Genomic DNA, 21,249 nt, shown 5'->3' on the forward strand with positions numbered 1-21,249 from the left:
TGGCCACCTTCTAAAAGACGTGAAAAAACTGCACTCAAAAAAATAACTTGTTGAATGAACGTAATTAAATTATGGAAAGAATTTCCACCTGATTTAATGGCTTTCTTTCAGCGTTAAGCAATTTTGTTGGCCCAACTTAATGTTCTTAGGTTCAGTCAAATAAATTTTATTAGGTTCATTTAACTTATTTACTAGCTGTGTCCAACATAATTTAATACTGTTAACATAAATGAATAGCGTTGGTACAACACATTTTTCAGTTGTAAATTAAGTTGATCTAACTCAAGTAAATTTAAATTTCAAGCCCTGGTCAACAGAATTCTGTGAAGGAAAGAAGCATAAGACAAACGGGATAAAACGGAGATTTTTATTTTACACCAGCAGCAACTTACAAATGAAGTCTCAATTTGAAAAGATGTACAAAATATAAAACACCACAAATAAGTATTAATCATAGAAAAAAATTTAACACCAACAGAAAGTTTTGTACTTTATAACTGTTCGTTATGACTTTTAAATATGACCGTTAGAGACGGTTGGTCAGGAAACTCCTGAAGTCAGATGCAGACAGGACACTTTCCACTCACAAACTCCTGTGAAAAAATACAGAAATAGATTCAATTAAAATTCATGATACTTAATTTATCAAATGAACAATATTTATACTTTCTTCCTCTCGCTCATGAGAACAGACCGAAACCAGAACCGAACCGCAGATTAATCACGCGCATATAACCGTCGGTATTTTAAGTGTGATTAAAAATACAAGAAATACCTTAAACCAAAATAACGTGACTAAACATCGCTAAACAGCAGGTGACATTTATGTTTAGTATTTGGTTTCTATTTAGAAAGACGGGAATTAATTCCTGCTTACCTTTTCCACACGCCCGCCAAACGTTTGTCTTCTCAGCACGCTGTGTTCTCTTCTCGCGATATTTCCGGTTTTCATAGTGACAAGATCTCTTTGGTTTATCTCAACATAATTAAATCTAATACATGTTAAGTTGTTGAATTTCATGTAAATACAACATAATTTATTTATGTTCATCTTGGAAACATGAAATTATGTACAAAACACATATTACATTTTAGTACATGTAATAGGTAGCCATGTTAATTTTTTTGAGTGTGGTCACCTACTTTAAACATTCTGGCCTGCAGGTGAAGCTAAGTAAGTCTCTAAAGCAGTCAGTGGAAACAAGATGGAATTCATATTTCGAAATGTTAGATTCCGTGTTTCAACAGTATGATGACATTGCAACAATCCTGTTGGAAAATAAACAATTTGACAAAGTAGCGTGCATCAGAAAAAATAATCTTAAAACCCTGGTGACGTTTTTGAAGCCATTCAAAGACGCAAACAATGACTTGGAGTCAGACAACTTGGAGTCTAGTTTTGCCGTGGTCCGTAAAACTAAGAAACCACTGCGAGGAAGCAATGACTGACTGCATTCTCGCTGAAATTGCATCACCTTGTGTGCAACGTCTGGACGAACTAATGTCGCCGAAAAGTTTGGCACCAAATGGAATTCACATACTTTACAAAATAGCGACATTCCTCATGCCCAAACTGCGTCAGTTAAAGATGATGGATGATAATGAAAGACAAGCTGTGATTTATGCAATCTAAGCGCCAGTTGGTGAGTTGGGGTTTGATGAAAACAGAGAAGAAAACCTACCACCACCAGCTAAAAAGTCAGCTTTTCATGATTTTGCGGAATGGAAGGATGCAGATGATACCATGGACAGCGACGTGTCGATCGATTCCGAAATAGCGGGATATTTAAAGGTCAAGTTGGATGGATCAGAAGCACACGGGCCCAAGGATGTCTTCCAGTGGTGAAAAAAAGACGATGTCAAGAATTTCTGAGATTGAGCAAATTAACACGCCATGTACTTTGTATTCCAGCTTCCAGTGCACCATCAGAGAGATCTTTCAGTGTTAGCGGTGGCATACTTGAGCAGAGACGCATTCATCTGAAGCCCTCATCAGTGAATGACATGCTATTCCTGCATGGACACATTAAGTAGGCCTACATTTTTTTTGTAAATTCAGTTTATTTGTTATTTATTTAGCTAAATATTGAAAATTGGCCTATTTTTATGAATTGAGAAATAAGGATAACTTCTGTTCAATGTTTGGACATTGCTGAAGGCAAAAATGCCTAACGTTCTTAAGGGGTAGTAAGCCAAATGCTTTTCTGTTTGACCACTTAAGAAATCAACGCTTAATATTATTTTGTTACATTGCAAAAATTATTAGCCTATTTCTAACAGTTCTGAGTGTATTTCTATGTTCTGAAAAGCTCCTTGTTCGTGTCCATGTTAATCATTCCATTTAATCAAACTCAAATAAAACTAAACATTTATTTTCCGTTTCTTTTTATATATATACTCAAAAGGGAAGCAATTAAAACATATGACAGAGTGGCGGGAAGAAGCAGTAAAAATAAAACTACTTATATGTTTACCTGCGGGATTTTGCGGGCGGGAGCGGGACAAAACTTTAATACTGTGGGCAGGAGCGGGAGAAAATAATATCTTTTTTTGCGGGAGCGGGACAGAATCTTGTGGGAGCGGGACTGAAAAATTCGTATTGTATATGTCTAGGGTGTAAGAGTGAGCTTGACTAAATTAGGTGACTAAAACGCTCATTATGTAGCTTATTGTGTGGGTCTTTGTCTTTTCTGGTGTGAATTACAGCATTATTCATGATCACATCTTCTCACATATGGTGTTTCTGTTACATTATGCAGTATAGAGAGCCGTACCATGAGATGTTTCGATATTATAAAAGCCCTAACGCAGATCTTTAGGGGGTCAATGAAATAGAGGTTGGCCTCCGAGTGGTGCAGGTGCTCGCCCTTTCATCCGGAGAATGCTGGTTTAATCCCCGGGTGATGCTGTTGCCTCTCACAGCCGGAGGTCTAGAGAGAGCTGATTGGCCAAGCTCTCTCAGAGTGGAGGGATGAGAGGTACTCAGTGCTCCCACATTAATCACGGCTTTACAGCCAATCAGGGGCGTCTGTGAGTGTGTTACTCCACCCCTAACGGTGCATGAGCAAGCAGTTTGAAAAGATGCGGTCGACTGGAGTCACGTGGTTCGGAGGAAACACGTGATAGTCTTCGGCCCTCCCGGCTGAATGGTAGTAGTAGTGTTAATGTGGGAGCCCCCTAGTGACGGGGAGAAATTGGCCACGACTAAATTAGGGAGAAAATCAGGGGAGAAAAAGAGGTTTGAGAGAATGCTTGTGATACGCAAGACCTTTCCGTTTGGAGATAACATGGAATTATTAATAAGAAACTTAAAATGAAAGGAAAGTGAAAAAAAATATACAGAGCTCCACCATCAGTGCAAGACCGGACAGAGCTCTGGTAACTAAAAATAAAACTTGTATCCTCTCGGGGCCTATGCCCATACCGAGGTGTTATAGGAGAAAATTTGTGGGGTTTTTTGTGTAACTTTATACTTAACCTGAGAGCGCACGCTACACGGATGCATGACGCTTTCTCTTTATCTCTTTCACTCCCGTCGGTATCTTAAGGAGGCAGAGGCTGGGTCTTTGTCTTTGTCTTGCAATTAATGATTATAATATTAAGTATATTGTGCACAGAGGTGGAAAGTAACAAGTTACATTTACTCCATTACATTTAACCTTTTTCTAAAAACTTACTTCTATGAGTCGTTTTACTGCACCATACTTTTTACTTTTACTTGAGTAGATTTGCGAAGAAGAAACGTTACTCTTACTCCGCTACATTCGGCTACACTCAACTCTTCACTTTTTTACCCATTTATTCTACACATTAGATATTCTTTCTTTTTGCCAGAGAAATGCAGCAGGTGGATCTACCAGTTGATTGTGTTTCACCAATCAAACATAGCAACAATAATCACATGACTCTGTTTGACCAACCAGCCACTACATGCACAATTAGAGGTGGGTAGAGTGGACAAAAATGTATTTAAGTAAGTGTAGCTGTACTTCAAAAAAATATTACTTAAGTAAAAAGTAGTCATCCGACATATTATTTAGAAATAAGTATTCAGTGAAAAGATACTCCAGTACTAAGTAACTGTTCTATCATAATATCTGATTTATTTTTATTATTTTTTTTTTTTAATTATGTAGTCATCCGAATGTACCCACATGTGGCTGCATAGCAGGAAAATTCCACCGTGGTAGACAGGGGGTAAACATAAATGCCTCGACGAAGCCATATGTCTCCAATGCTACAGTACAACAGAAGAGGATGAACACCCCGGCTTCATATACAAAGCATGTTTGGCTTACAGACAGTACAACTGAACAGCTTCATACTGCTGTGTCTTCTCTGTCTGCCAGAACAGACACACACTACAGCATATTAAATCTCAACTTCTAACCTGCGGAAACATGTCGCAGTTAGTTTTGCTGTTTTATTTAATGTTGCAATGTTATTATATAGCATACAGTATATAATTAGCAAATAACCTAAAGGATAAAAAATGTGTTTATGGTAAAGTGAGACTCTTGTACTCATGTTCTAATGTTATTTTCTATCTGCTGAGCCATTTGGAGGGAAACTGAATATACAGTATATCTCACGCTGGAAATAGTTTACACTGTTCATACATACAGTACATATGTTACCTACAGTAGGTGTTTGTTTCAAAAGCTTTGTGTTGTGAAAAAGTGAGATTAGGACATTTGTGTTTCTTGTTTCTTAATTTGCTATTTTGTAAAGATATTTGTTTTTATTCAGTTATTTAATTGTATTTATTTCAATTAATAATACCGTTTTAATTATTATTATTAAAAAAATATATTTATTTTTTGATTTTGAAATGTCAGAATTTGTACATTATTTCATAATTTTGTCTGGCTGCTTACATAATTTCTAAAAAAATAATAATAATAAAAATAAATCAGATATTATGATAAAACAGTTACTTAGTACTGGAGTATCTTTTCACTGAATACTTATTTCTAAATAATATGTCGGATGACTACTTTTTACTTAAGTAATATTTTTTTGAAGTACAGCTACACTTACTTGAGTACATTTTTGTCCACTCTACCCACCTCTAATTGTGCATGTAGCGGTTACTATCCACTACAGCCGGAGATAGCAACAGCTGTGATTTAAGGAAGTGATTTGAAGAAGTTGCTGTGGTTGTTTAAGAGGTTTCCAGATTTTTCTGCTCTAAAAGAATGTTGGGTAAATGCGACTTTATTTTGTGAAAAGTGGGTAAAAATTCATTTTAAAGTTGCAATTGTACTGTGAACCATTTGTAAAAAGTTATATTGTAGACAGAATGTTGTATTTTTTAGACTGTACCATTTTTAAATGATTGTATTTTTTGAAGGGTTTTTTTCAGCTGAGAGAAGTGTTTTATTTAGTTGAAATATTTGTTTATTGTAAACCAGAAAAATGTATTTTTACAGAATTTTTATACTGTCATCTAAGGCAGTGTTTAAACATAATTCATATTTGCTCATAATAAATTAATTGTAATTTTTCTTCAATAAGAAAATTACTTTTTACTTTTTCATAGTTCCAAAAAAAACACATTAGACACCATTAAGGTACAAAAGGGCTTGTCACTGGGGTGGTACCTTCAAAGACAAGATTTGTACCCTTAATTAAAGTACACCTCTGTACCAGCAAGTTTATAAATCAAAAGGTACATTTTGGTTGCCCATGGTACAAATAATGTTCTTGATGGTACAAACAGAATTGGTACAAATTTGTTTCTCTATATTAAGGTACAGTTCTGTGCCCTTGTAAGGTACTGCCCCAGTGACAATGGTTTGTACCTTCATTAATACAAAACTGTATTTTTGTTTCGGAGACTATAGAGGGCATGCTTCATGACATACTAAGTCTAGGGCTGAAGGTACAAAAACTGTGGTGTTACTGTACCTTTGGTCTTCATGTGTACAGTGTAATCCATTGCTGCCTGAATTGAGAATTCAGCAGCGCAGTGGTAGATACATGCACAGGCCCATGTTCACTTAAAAGACTCTTTTGACAAAAGAATTTAACTTGTAAAGTCATGTTGCCTAAAGGTTGGTTTCACATCTTTTACGTTAAAGACTATTTTCTGTGTTATTATTTGCCACTAAGTGTAATACAGTAATATGTTCATTTTGTAGTAAAAAAAAAATTATCATAAACATAAGCTCAAATGCTGTTTCCATCATATTCTTATTGTAATATGTTTTTCATCATATACAAAAAGACGACTCCCAAAGGTATCTCCTCCACAACATTGCACACTGCAAAAAACTCTACCAAATGTGCATATTCAATTTAATAAAATTTTATTTGTATATTGCTTTTAACAATTGTCATTGTAGCAATGCAGCTTAACACAATCAAAATTATTATTTAAGTCTGTATGGAATGTAAGTGTGTATGAATCAAAATTATCAGATCGTCCCTGGTGAGCAAGCCGAGGGCGACAGTGGCAAGGAAAAACTCCGAGATGGTAATAGGAAGAAACCTTGAGAGGAACCAGACTCAACAGGGAACCCATCCTCATTTAGGTGAACAGAGAGAAGAAATTGATCTGCATTTATACAGTGTGTTAGATGGCAGCCAGTTCAGCTATAATAGTTGATGTTAATTGATGTAAATATGGAGTCCAGGTAGTTATTGGAGACAATTGCAATCTTGAACTATTGAGCAACCACAGCCAAGTCAAGTCCTCAGAGAAACAGCTGTCAACACCAGTTGAGGCCAGAACTGTCTTTATGGTAGAGTGAAACCGTCCCCAGACACCAGACGCATCCCAGAGAAACACACAGGGCATCCATGTGACGAGATCTCCAACTAGAAACGGGGTACCAAGATGGGTCAGATAGGTCCTGAGGGCAGAGGGAGTCTGGATCACTGGCAGCTCAGGAACGACATGTGTAGCTTGACAGAGAAAGGGAAGAAACAGAAGGGGAGATAGGGGGAGAGAGAGAGGGGGAGAAAAAACAGAAGAGGGGAGAGCAAAAGAGGAGAGATAACAGTTAGGTATGGTCGCAGTCACATAATGTATAAGGTGAATGTGTATATATAGTGCAGAGTGCAAGCAGAGACTCCGGCAGGACTAACTATAACAGCATAACTAAAAGGGAGAGCCAGAGGGAAACACAAACATGAGGGCTTCCTGAGATGTAAAGCAACCAATCACCTCACCGTCAACAAACCTGAGTGATCAATGAGAGTGAGGAAGACAGCATCCAAACATACCAGTTCACCATAATACTCTACGTCCATGAGTCCCCCAGATCTGCTCCTTTACCTAAGGCTAATCTATGTATAAAGATGCTTGATTAAATAAATAGGTTTTTAGCCTGGACTTAAACACTGAGATTGTGTCTGAGTCTCGAACATTATTTGGAAGACTATTCCATAATTTTGTAAGAAAAAGCTCTGCCGCAGCTGTAGTTTTAGTAATAATAAATAGTAAGGCATTACAATAGTCCAACCTAGAGGTGATAAAAGCATAAACTAGTTTTTCTATCATATCTTGTTTAAAAAGAAAATTATTAATACATGTCAGTTGTATTTAAAATCTATATAAAAGTGCTGCATTTCCTTAAGGGGAAAAGTATAGTCAGTGCTCCAAAATTGAACTTAAACACAATATTTATATTTGCACTATGTATCCTTTCTGACTGTTTAATATGCTTTGTGGTGAATGACAGGCAGAACATTTTAATAGAGCACCTAACTTTTGAAGGACAAGCTAAGAGCTGAAGGAGGGGTCTCAAGGGCAAACACATGGCATTCTGTTCATGGTGCTCCATACGTTAGTGTTTTTTGTGCCATTGACGCTTAAATAGGAAACATGAGCTTTTACATAGGACAGGCGCATTCCAGCCATGAGAAGAATGTAACCTAGAGCCTGACACTGCCTGTACCACACCCAACCACAGGCTGTTCCTCTGAGTAATACAGTACTAGATACAGGATACAGGGGAAAAGGAAACAGATAACCAGAGTGGGACCCCTATTACACAAGGGCAATCACACTTATAAACTTTCTCCAAGCTCCAGCTAACTCATGATAAATGTGATGACCCCGGCTAAAAAAAAAAAAAAAAAAAAAAACATGGCCATTTCCTTTGAATTGGGACAGGCACTATGAGTTTCAACTGTTATAGCTGAAGTGCCTGCCATCTAACACACAAATGTGTCACCTTCTGCATCTGTTCTTTGCTTTTCATACATTTATTTACCCTGACTGCTGGTATGTTCTATTCTTCTCCTGGGCCCCTGAAATCTGACTCAACAGATGTGCATGGCTATGGCTATAGACCGCCCCATAGTAAAAAAAAAACTTCACAGTGGAAAAAGACTATTCTTAACAGTTACTGCATCAATTATAAAATGAGAGAGGGTTCTTTGAAGATTTTATCTCAGATTTACACTCTTAAGGCACATAACATTGTTGTGCCTAGGCTTCCCTAACTAAAGGAACCTCAGATCATAACACTACCTCTGGGAGCTTGTTCAGTGGCCTCCATGCATGATGGATCTTCACTTCCCCTTCTTACCCTGAGGCCCCAACGCTCTGGAATAGAGCCAATCTGGGCTCATTTAACCACATGACGATTCAACCACATGACCATTTTTCATTGCTCAACAGTCCAATATTCATTCTCTCTAGCAAACTGGGCTTTAAAAATAATTCAACTAATATCATTAATATGAAACTATTATGCTTTATAAAAGTTTCATTAGATTTGTGTGTAACTAAAAATACACAAGGCATTTAAACTTGTCAGTATATGTTTAGCTTCTACAACAACCGTGTTAAGAGATGTACGCCGTTTCTTCTGTTTCAAAAGTATCACATTCCTGGCCTGTATCACTGCACAATGAGATGAGAACTTACAAGATTGGTACTAAACAGCTGTGTGGCCATAAGACTTGTTAAAGAATTTTTTTTTGTTTTTTTGTTTTTTTAAAGCCCAGTTTGCTAGAGAGAATGAATATTGGACTGTTGAGCAATGAAAAATGGTCATGTGGTTAAATGAGCCCAGATTGGCTCTATTCCAGAGCGTTGGGGCCTCAGGGTAAGAAGGGGAAGTGAAGATCCATCATGCATGGAGGCCACTGAACAAGCTTCCGGAGGTAGTGTTATGATCCGAGGTTGCTTTAGTTAGGGAAGCCTAGGCGCAACAATGTTATTTGCCTTAAGAGTGTAAATCTGAGATAAAATCTTGAAAGAACCCTCTCTCATTTTATAATTGATGCCATAATTGTTAAGAATAGTCTTTTTCCACTGTGAAGTTTTTTTTTTTTACTATGGGGCGGTCTATAGCCATAGCCATGCACATCTGTTGAGTCAGATTTCAGGGGCCCAGGAGAAGAATAGAACATACCAGCAGTCAGGGTAAATACATGTATGAAACGCGAAGGACAGATGTAGAAGGTGACACATTTTCAAAGTATGGGGAGGAAATATTAGAGTATTGTGCAATAACCAGTCTCTCATAGTGTAGCAGCTCAATCATCACTGAAAATGTCTTACAAAAGTCCAGAAAGGAAGTGAGAACTCTATAATAGTTTCGTGTATTCTCTCTCTTTTTTTTTATATAAACTAGATCAGCTATTATTACATGCGTATATTATGACATACACTGTGATTTGTTCCTGAATTCCTCATGTGGGATATTTTTATGTAACATTTAAATTAGGCAAATAAACTCACTTGAAATTTATTAATAAGCTTGTATTTTCTTTAGTAGATAAAATTCCCCCCTTTTTTTTTTCTTCCAGCACTATCGGAAGCAAGATTTCACAAATGCACACACAGTAACGACTTTACACAGTAACGAAGTTTACATTGCAAGGAAAGTGCTACAGCGTCTAAAAAATGAAAACATACTTGACCCCTTTTTTTTTTACCCCACACTACCAATTATTGAGGTCAGCACTGTGGCATCAGACATCAAGGATCGTGGGATCATGTTCCGCCTTCGGGTCTGTGTGCATGGACAAGGCATGATACACAGTGGGTAATCAAGCACTACTAGGTATTGGGTAACATCAGTCAGCCTACAACACATGCCTTTAGACTGTGGGAGGAAACTGGAGGAAACCACCTTGAATCCTCAATCTTGGAGGCATGAAGTGACAGTGCCAACCACTAAGCCACCATGCCACCAGATTGAGAATGTTTTCTGGAAATCACAGCATTTTCATAAATACTAATTTGACTCTGTGTGTGTGTGTGTGTGTGTGTGTGTGTGTGTGTAAATGCTAAACTAAAAGGTTCTCAAATGAATCCAGCTGTATTGAGCTTAATTACTCAGGCCCAGTAAACAAACATGGGAGCATCTATTTTGTTTTTCCACTTTGCAGCTTAAACTCATGGAGAATGAAAATGGTGCCCTGACTTTCTGTGAATACATAATAGATTTCATTTAAGAGATTTGTAAACTACTTGTAATTTTGCAGACTATATTTTGATCTCGACAATTTTATTTTTGTGTGTAGGCCAATTCGTTTTGTCTTGTGAGTAAATACCTTTATTTTCTTTATTTACAAAAAAAAAGAGTATACATAGATATATGTATACATGTATATATGCTATAGGCCTTCATTCATTCGTCCACTTTTAGAGCCCAAATGAACACAAATGGTTTAAATAAAATCTGCTTTTTTTTTTTACTTTTAAACGAATTTTTAAAGTGTTTTTGTTTTTTGTTTTTTTTACAAAAATAATAACATTCATTTAAGATGCCACATTGTTTCAAATTGACAGCAGATGGATGAAAACAGGGTTTAGAGCTACAGTAGACCATTCTGATTAGTGGAACTTACCAAGGTGTTAAATTATACAGCACAATAGCGTTAGTACCCGTAAAAGGTTAAAGGTTGTAAGGTTGAGTATTTTACACCTTGTTTGTGCTAAGTTGTTCTTCTTTTGTTGTCAGCCAAATACACTCCCATGTTTAAAGTAGATTATTACATCTGGCACATAACCGTTCATAACATAATTTTTACTCAACATTTTGATTTGACCACATAACACTCTCAGTTCCGGTATTTTACGCGCCCTCACCTCAGACTGCTGCGGATATGTTTTTCCAACAATTCGTTTGATCTCATAGTGGCATTTCACATCACTGGCACACATTAATTAAACCAGTTAAACACAACATGCATCAATTAAATTTATACCAGTTTTAAAATTTATAAAGATTTGGATATCTTTCCAAAAAGCATTGGAATAATCACAATCAATGTTTTTTTATATTGTAAGTTGCAAAAAGTACATGCAGAGCCAATATTTAATTAAAATCTTTCCAATACTTTTGGAAAATGCTGGAAATTTTTCCTTGTTTTCTGGAAACTTACAATTACACGGCAGCATGGTGGCATAGTGGTTAATACTGTAGTCTTGCACCTCCTGGGTTGAAGAGGCAACTCTTGCCTTCGGGTCTGTGTACATTATGGATGGGTTAAGTATCCAAAAATTGTACTCAAGTAAGAGTAGCTATACTAATCAAGTAGAAGTAAAAATTAGTCATCCAAAATATTACTCAAGTAAGAGTAGAAAAGTATTTTCGTTGAAAAGACTACTCAAGTACTGAGTAACGGTTTCATTGTAATGTCCGATAAATTTATTTTAGAAATTATGTAAGCAGCCAGACAAAATGATAAAAAGTACATATAATGAAATAATAATAATAATAATAATAATAATAATAATAATCTTTACAAAATTGCAAATTAAGGAACAAGACATACAAATTTCCTAATCTTACTTTTTTCACAACATAACAGAGTCATGTGGTACAGTAGATCCACCGGCTGCATTCCTCTGGCAAATATAAAAAAGAAAGAATATCTAATGTGTAAAATAAATGGTTAGAAAAGTAACGAGTTGAGTCTAGCCAAATGTAGCGAAGTAAGAGTAGCGTTTCTTCTTCGTAAATCTACTCAAGTAAAAGTAAAAAGTATGCTGCATCAAAACTACTTATAGATTTTTTTTTTTTGTCCAAAAAGTAAATGTAAGGAGTAAATGTAACTCATTACTAACCACCTCTGGTGTGCATGTGTTTTCCCCGTGATGGTTAGGTCTCCTTAGGGTCTTCCAGTGTTCTCCACAATCCAAAGTCATGTACGTAGATTAGGCTAATTGGTATTTCCAAATTGTCATATTGTGTGTTGGTGTGTTTGTTTGCATCCTGCAATAGATTGGCACCCCATTCTGGGTGTATGCCCATGCCCAAGTTCATGCTCTAAGCTTCCTGCAACCTGTACAAGATGTGCAAAGCTTTCATGAGGTCTGCATTGTCCCTGCCAACATCTTAGGAAAATGCTGAAGGACACACTTGAGGACTTGGAGGCATGGCTTCAGGAGGTTGAACATTATCCTAAACAACTTCCTGCATTCCAATCCTGCCCATTTGAGGAAATTGGTTGACGCTACTGGTGCCCATGTTGAAATATAAAGACTTGATTTCATTTTCTTATGTAAAGTACATGTACAATTTGTTTCAGTAAACGTATTAGAAATATGGACTTTCACCCATTTTTAATGCATACTTTCAGCCACCTTGTAGAAAACAAGTAACTACTAAAGCACAACACTGACATTCAGGAAATACAACTACATTTCTGCCAGGTAAGAGGTTAGCAAAGTTAAAGTCGTCAAACCAAAAGGTGCTCCAGCACAAAGTAACGCCTTCAGCTTGAGCTAAAAACAAACCCGTCCTTAGAAGGACAAGTACTTGTCTCTTTTCTGTCCACAACAATATTTTTTGCTTGGGGGTGGGGCATAAACAATTTCATTACATTGAATTTTCATGCCAGCTTACTAAGTGCACAGCTTTTCTTAAACCATGGTATGGGTTGATTTTATATAGGTTTCTTGAGCAGGACAGGAACAGCCAAGTAATTTTGGAAAGAGGTTGTGTAGAGTACTTTTGTGTTCAATAGATCCAAATGCAGTACTCACTCAAGGCACTGTTCAGCTTTGTACAAAAACACCCATGGGTTGAGCCATAGCAGTGGTTATTTAAAGCCACCTTAACTCTTCTAATCCCTAGTGGAAGAAATGCAAGTACTCCGCCTTTAAATGTGCAAGACGGTTTCGCAGTATGCACACTCAGAAGTAAACGTTTATCCTTTGCATGCAATTTATTAAGCTGCTTTCTACACCCAAGACCATATTAAGACATGAGTCTGATAAATTGTCTGGTTGCAACACCCATTCTGAGGGAGGATTGTAGACAAGGCTCATGCTGCCATCTAGTGCAAGTTAGTACAATTTCATAGTCAGACAAAAGCCAGGATTAAAAATAAGATTTTATTTTCTCGACTTAGTGCACAACATAATTTATTAAAACAGAATTTAAAACCTGCCATTAATGGCAATTAGCATTAAATTCCCATAAATAATTACTTTCAAGTATTAACATTTAAATCAGCCATCAAGGCTGCACAACTCAAAACAGCAAGACACTAGAACTGCACACAAGCCCAGTTCTTAAGAGCGCATCTTGCTAACCCAATGGTATTTGTCTACCCGCGGACCAGAGAAGGCATAAGATGGTCTGTAGTTTTTGAAGCCATTGTGTGTAGGGTATTGACCATTTGCATGCTGCTGGTAGCCTTCACCAGCATAGGGCTTCCTTTTGGGATAAGCAGACCAGGTCTGCATGGATGGTGGTGGGCCAAATTCACTGAACTGCAAAAGAAATAAAAAAATGAGTTATTGACAAGAATAAACCAAATTCAGGACCACATACATGGAATGGTAACTTATAACTTTAAAGGGTTGGCTTGACTGCTCAAGATCCAATGGGGTAATAACTTCTCCACAAGCAGGCTTTAATAACCTGGAGTCACTTTCCAATTGGGAGGCTAACTAAAATGAAGGCCCTTGGTTGGAATGAAAAATCTTCAGCCACACTAAGATTAGGGACCCCTGGGTTAATGAATACCATCAACCTCAAGACACAGTTTCTGCAACCACATAATGGAACTCGTGTGCAACACACCCAAGACAATGAAGGAAACACCAAAGTTGGGAACTTGTTTTATAAAATACCTGATAAACACTGTTGGGATTGGACACAGTGGGAATGCACTTGGGCTCTGGAGCAGAACGTGCACTGCTGCTACTGCTCATGCTACTACTGCTCATGCTACTGTTGGAGCTTTCTTCATCTGAAGAGGTACCCGAGTGGTAGTCTGAAGACGCTCGCTCCACAGCATTGTTAATTCTGCGCGAGAACTCACTGTCTCCTTTTTGCCCCTCCAAAAGGGTCACACAAAATGGTGTGTTTTTCTCACCATACCTGCAAAAGATTAACAACTGCCAATTCAGGTGTGCCAATACTTAATGCCAGAATTTTCTGGACCAACATTACCAGCATACATTTGTGCAATTAACTTCAATCAAATCAATCTGCTAGAAGCCATACTACTGGAAATAGTAAAAGATAGCATCTTAAGATCTTTACCGGCATGACACCTCTCCAGGGTCTACCCAAATGGTGATCTCTTTAGGCAAACCCAGGTCTTCATAGTCAATGTCACTCTGTTTGCAAGCACACTCGATTATAGGGTCCCTCGGCTGGGCCTTGTTCATCCTCAGACACCTGAAAAGCAAACTCATTGCATAAATCAGTGTCAGCAATGATTTCCCCCCTTTCATGCTCTTACACCACAAGGCCCTCACCGGAAAGCCTGTCCTTTGCATGGCTTCTCTGGGTACCAGTGACTTTTATAGGTCTCAAAAAGGACAGACGTAAGAGTCACCGCAAACCTCTCCCGGAATGAGCGATCCAGCTTGCCATGTTTCTTTGCCAGTCTTGCTATAAAGAAAACTGTTGCAGCAATCTCCTCCTTCATTTTCTTTAGACACAAGTCTCTTTTGAGTTAAAATTCTTAATTAAAATTGTTCTAAAACCAAGCCAAACGAGCACCCAAATTGCTGCTGTTAAAAACAAAAAAAGGCAAGCACTTACTGAGAATTTCAATCACAGCAAGATGGGAGGAATTGATGCTTTTTAAAGGTCACATTAGTGCCCAATTAGATGTCTTAACAGGTGTTTCATATTAGGGAATTGACTATTCCAATTGACTATCATGTGTTCTTGCTGATGGTGACCACTAGGTGGCATTACAGGTTTTCAGGGCTTGTGCATATATTTGACTCTGTCTGTTAACACAAAAGTCATTTTGGTTGAAATGTTGAATTTAAAGCATATTGTGAAATGCCTATATTTTCTGGATTAACTACATGTAAAGTGAAATATTTCAATCCGAGTATTAAGGCTTACAGCTCATGAAAATCAAAAATCTAGTATCTCAATATATTAGAATGTTTTCTAATCTCAAGTAAAATGATTTACGATATAGAAATTCTGAAACCATAGGTTAATTTATGCACTAAATGCTTTTTCAGTGCTCCATTGGCACAAATTACTGCATCAATGTGGCATGGAATGGAGGTCGTCAACCTTTGGCACTGCTGAGGCGTTAATGAAGAACAGGCTGTTTCGATAACAGCCTTTAGCTCAACTGTATTGTTGGGTAAGGAGTTCCTCATCTTCCTCTTTACAATACCACAAAGATTACCTTCAGGTCAAGGCAGCATGGTGGCGTAGTGGTTAGCACTGTCACCTTGCACCTCTAGGGTCTGGGTTCGATTCCTGGCCAGGCTTGAATCCTGTCTGTGTGCATGGAGGTTGCATGTTCTTCCCGTGTGGGTTTTTCCGGTCTCCTTCCACAGTCCAAAGATATGCAGGTTAGACTAATTGGCATTCACGTGTTTGTGTGTGTGTTGTTTTTTTTAGCCTATTTACTGCTTCAGTGCTGTACACACATTTCCAATTATAAATAAAATAATGCATACATACAGTAGAGTATTAAAGTGAGATAAATCAGGGAATGTTTACAGTGTAATTTTTTTGATGAAGTCATTTTAACTCTTTAAATCTGTTTTCTTCATTTTGTTTGAGAGAAAGTCATCACATATACTGTAGGTTTACACACATGGGACAAGAGAATAGCCAGTCCATCTGCGGTCATGTTTTTGGAAACTAAGAGGAGTTCAGGAAGTATCAATCCACATGCATATCAGTGTTCCTTTCCTCCAAGTTTTTGTGGGTCCTACTCTCAGTTCAATAAAGACACAATTTCAGCATGCAGTTTGGTGGTACTGTATATGACCTGGATATCATTCAGGACATGTGCAATAGATACTCCATTCAGTTCACAGTAGAAATATGAAGAAAATCAAATAAAAATATTAAAACCAGATAGATAGATAGATAGATAGATAGATAGATAGATAGATAGATAGATAGATAGATAGATACTGTACTCTATATACTTTATTCATCTCGGGGGAAAAAATCCAGATGAAATACCAGATTCCAAATATTGTGTGTCATGGATGACAATGATTAGACTATGCAGACGTTTTCTTAAAATTAGTTTTTGTTTAATGAGTGCTAATAAATGATTTAATTTTAAAGCGATTGTTTGTAGTTATTTAATTTTTTTTTTAATTATGAAGAACTTATGGCTTTTTAAATACACTTTGATTTTTTTGCAAATGAAACAAGGTTTTAAAATATGTATATTACGTGGTGAAAAACTAGATTTTTCGTGTCAGTTTAGCTGTTATGTTTACAGAGCAACCAGCAGCGAATTGGATTTTAGATGTTTTACCCCTAGAGACAAGCCTGGACCTGTTTTTGGGCAAGAAAGGAAATGTTCACTAAATAGTTTCTGTGGTAACCCCGAGTAGCTATTGTCCACTATTATCACAATGCGTGGGTTATAACGCTTCCCCTACCAACTGGAAAACAATCCCAACTCAGTGAAACATTAGTGCATGGGTTGATTTGTAGCTAAGGAGTCAATCACCTTTTTGTTTTTGTTTCTCACCTTAGAACTACAGCAGTGGGCTGCGTTTAATAGCTGTCATGTAAACGGCGGTTACTTTGATCCTCCAAGCATAGGGCGTCTGTGTGTCGCAGGTAAGGGGACAATTTAATACACCATCAGAGTCACAAGGTAACTAGAGCATGGAATCGAAATTGCATAGTAATGCTAAACAGCTTTTGAATACAAAAATTCACAGAAAAAAATAATGTGTGTGTGTGTGTGTATGTGTGTGCGCGCAGTTGAAGATGGAAATTTACATATACCTTAGCCAAATACATTTAAACTCAGTTTTTTCACAATTCCTACCATTTTATTCTAATAAACATTCCCTGCCCCATGTCAGTTAGGATCACCACTTTATATATATTTTTTTAATGTTAAATGTCAGAATAATTCTAGAGAGAAAGATTTATTTTAGTTTTAAAAAAAAAATTCCCGGTGGGTCAGAAGTCAGAAATTTGGTAATACCACCTTTAAATTACTTAACTTGGGTTGAACATTTCAAGTAGCCTTCCACAAGCTTTTTACAAGAACTAAGTTAAGTTTGTAGACCTTTTTTTATCACATTCTTTTTCAGATCTTCCCACATACTGTATTTTCTATTGGACTGAGGTCAGGGCCAGTCTAATTCCTCAACTTTATTGTCCTAAACCATTCTTCTACAATCGAAAGTATGTTTGGGCTCATTGTACATTTGGTAAAACCATTTGAGACTAATATTTAATTTCCTAGATGATGTCACAATATGATGTTGCCTCAATAAATCCAAATAACCTTACTTGAATTTTTAGGTATCCCATAATGGATAATGCTGCCACCACTGTGCTTTATGGTTGGGATGAGTTTGGTTTCAGCTTGCAAGCATCTCATTTTTTCCTGGCCACCAATGGTCATTATGGCCAAACAAAGTTTACATTTTTTAACAAAAATATTTCTGTCCCCATGTGCAGCTGCACACCATAGTCTGACTTTTTTTTTTTTTTTTTTTAAGTTTTGGAGCAGGAGCTTTTTCCTTACTAAGCAGCATGTCAGGCTTTGTCAATACAATTACTTAATTACTGTGGAAATAGATGCTTTTGCACCTGTTTCCTTCAGTGCCTTCACAATGTCCTTGAACATGGTACCTTTAGGCATTTGGAAATTGTTGCCACGATGAACAAGACTCTGAGGTCTTGGCTGATTTATTTTTATGATGTAAAACAAAGGGGCACTGGGTTCGAAGATAGGCCTTAAAATATATTCACATGTACTGTACACCTGCAATTGACTCAAATGATGTCCATCAAAAGACATAACATAACCATGACATAATTTCCTGGTACTTTTCAACATAAGTAAAACTAATATATTATTTTATAAGTAAAATAAACCATCCATAAACATTTACTTGTGTCATGCATGAAGTAGATGTTCCAAATTATTTGGTAAAGCTACAGTTTTTTAACATGAAATCTGTGGAGTGGTTAAAATAATCAGTTTTAATGACCTCAACCTAAATGTATGTAAACTTACAACTTTAACTGTATATATACACAGATCATACCAGTAAAACCATCTAGGTTTTGGGTTCCTCGTTTGCCTCCAGGGCAGCTCTGGCCCCTCTAGGTGTGGCTTCACAGAGCCTTTCAGGTTATGCTGTGGTATCTGGATCTTTGATAGCGGTGGATTTTTTGCACACAGTGGTGCATCCCTTGAATGTTTGGTCAGATTAAGATGTGGGGATTTTAGAGTCCGGGTCAGCGACCTTGGACTCTTTGCCTGTTTGGCCACGTGTGCAGTTGGGCTGTGGTGCTCTGAGTGTTCTGCTGCCTTCCTATCAAGGTGCACATTTGGTCCCCACAGGCATGGGTGTGTCTTGGGTGCCCATGATCCTGTCCCCAGTAACTATTTTAATCTGACAGACACCTTTCTCAAGTTACTTTCTATATTTTATACAATTAAAGCCATAATTGCAACCTCTGATTCCATAGATTTGAAGTAACTTCCAGGTTCATGAAATGTAATCTTGCTTTGGTTACATGACTGTAGCAACTGATAATATCATAACCATTACCACCAACATTAACAGTAATATGGTTATGATAAGATGTTTAGAAGCACTAGAAATTAATTAGCCTTAGATCTTAGTCTTCTGGGTTCAAATGGTTAATCAAGTTAGTTTTATTAAGTTAGAGATAAACCTTTTTTCTAGGGTTTTTGATTATATGGATAACATATATTTTTTATAATGTTTAAAACAGAAATTCAGAGCATTAAATTACATTAAATGTAATATATAATTGTCTAAAAATAACAAAACAAATCTAATTATTTTTAAATCTTTTAAAATGCACTGTCATTCTTAAATGTCTTTCTGCAAATATGTGCCCTTTTTTCTTTGTTTAACATCTTAAAACTTCAAAAATGTTTTTAAAAAAACATTTAATTTAATTAACAATTACATTATAATTGTTTTTTTTTTTTACAGACAAAATTCTTTTGATTAACAGTGCAAATACTTTCACAGTTTCAATCATTTGAAATTGAATTGTGTATAAGTATTCAAAAAACATGTTAGTGTGTCAGTTTTCATGACATTCAATTTAAATATTTTATTTAGATTTAGGCATTTGGCAGACGCTTTTATCCAGAGCAACTTACATTTTTATCTCATTATACATCTGAGCAGTTGAGGGTTAAGGGCCTTGCTCAAGGGCCCAACAGTGGCCACTTGGTGGCTGTGGGGTTTGAACCTGGGATCTTCCGAACCATAGTCCTATGCCTTAACCACTGAGCTACCCCTGGCCCCCATTTAATCTCTATACGTTTCAGTTCTCATCCATTCAGTGTTAATTTTCTCCCAATACCTTTGTGTCTTTGCTCTTTAACTCATTTCTGTCCCTCCATTATTTGTCTTTCGAAAAAAAATAATTTTACATTTTATATTTATTCTCCTGAAACTTTACAATATTGAAGAAAAAAACAATATTGCAATTTAAGAAATAATTGCATTTAATACAAATAGCAAAAAAAAAAGCAAATATTTTTATTTAAAATGCTTCTTAAGAAGAAGCTTGTCTATTTGGGTGACGTCTTTTTCTTCTGGTATGACAGTACAGGTAGGCAATGGATGTTTCAGCCTTTTGTGCCAATTAGCTTACCTTTAGCAGATAGCAAAACACATTTACATAATTTTCCAGAATTATATAATTTAGCATACAATTTTTTATTAAAAAATAAATAAATGAGGGGTGTTACACCAATGATTAACAATACTTGACATATTAATTGGTCTAAAAAATGTTTTTTATTTTTTATTTCACTATCATTTACAATGTGTACATGCCCTGTGCTTCATATGCAGCAACAGCCTTGAATCGGATCCTTTAACTAAATAATGTTGCCCATGGATTTTTTGTGATTTTAAGGAATGACATACACTACGTTCCAAATTATTACCCAAATTATATCTTTCTCTGATTTTCATAATTAGTCAATGCAAATGACAGTCAGTATAATTTTCTAGTTATCAACCATAAGTGTATAATTTGAATTTTATTGAACAAACGTCCTATTAATAACAATATTTATTTTAAAAATAAAAAGCTGAAATGAAAATGCACTGTTCCAAATTATTATGCACAACAGAGTTAAAACATTTTATAGGCTGTACAGAACTGAAAATGGGCTTTTGTTGAATTTGCAGCTTTAGGGGGTCATATTTACTGAAATTAAAAGCTATTTTAATCAAAAACATCCTAACAGAATATGTTGCATCTTGACATAGGACCCCTTCTTTAATATCACCTTCACAATTCTTGCATCCATTGAACTTGTGAGTTTTTGCACAGTTTCTGCTTGAATTTCTTTGCAGGATGTCAGAATAGCCTCCCAGAGCTGCTGTTTAGATGCAAACTGCCTCCCACCCTCATAGATCTTTTGCTTGAGGATGCTCCAAAGGTTTTGGGTTTGAGGTCAGGGGAGGATGGTGGCCACACCATGATCTTTTATGCCCATAGCAGCAGCATTAGATGGTGCATTGTCGTGCATGAAGATGATTTTGTTACGGAAGGCACGGTTCTTCTTTTATTACCATGGAAGAAAGTGGTCAGTCAATACACTTTGCAGAGGTCATTTTCACACCTTCAGGGACCCTACAGGGGCCTACCAGCTCTCTCCCCATGATTCCGGCCCAAAACATGACTCTGGCACCTCCTTGCTGAAGTCGCAGCCTTGTTGGGACATGGTGGCCGGCCATCAACCATCCACTACTCCATCCATCTGGACCATACAGGGTTGCACGACACTCATCAAGACTGTTTAAAAATTAGTCTTCATGTATGCCTGGGCCCACTGCAACTGTTT

The 21,249-nt window shown here is 36.8% G+C and overlaps 1 protein-coding gene and 1 long non-coding RNA gene across 2 annotated transcripts; both read right to left on the bottom strand.

Annotated features, from left to right (window-relative positions):
• Positions 1 to 6,294: 6,294 nt before the first annotated feature.
• LOC128511794 (uncharacterized) lies at positions 6,295 to 12,653 on the bottom strand. Its single transcript, XR_008356210.1, has 2 exons — positions 12,038 to 12,653; positions 6,295 to 6,909 (listed from the first exon to the last, which is right to left on the bottom strand). It is a non-coding gene; the product is annotated as an uncharacterized LOC128511794 (long non-coding RNA).
• Positions 12,654 to 13,290: 637 nt separating this feature from the next.
• Positions 13,291 to 14,975, bottom strand: btg4 (B-cell translocation gene 4). Its single transcript, XM_053485791.1, has 4 exons — positions 14,687 to 14,975; positions 14,469 to 14,606; positions 14,054 to 14,303; positions 13,291 to 13,690 (listed from the first exon to the last, which is right to left on the bottom strand). Exons 1-4 carry the CDS (start codon positions 14,857 to 14,859, stop codon positions 13,490 to 13,492), a joined length of 762 nt encoding a protein of 253 aa, XP_053341766.1. The 5' UTR covers positions 14,860 to 14,975; the 3' UTR covers positions 13,291 to 13,489.
• Between the last annotated feature and the right edge of the window lie 6,274 nt (positions 14,976 to 21,249).

The sequence above is a fragment of the Clarias gariepinus genome, chromosome 24 (assembly GCF_024256425.1).
Source record: "Clarias gariepinus isolate MV-2021 ecotype Netherlands chromosome 24, CGAR_prim_01v2, whole genome shotgun sequence".
NCBI classification, from domain to species: domain Eukaryota; kingdom Metazoa; phylum Chordata; class Actinopteri; order Siluriformes; family Clariidae; genus Clarias; species Clarias gariepinus.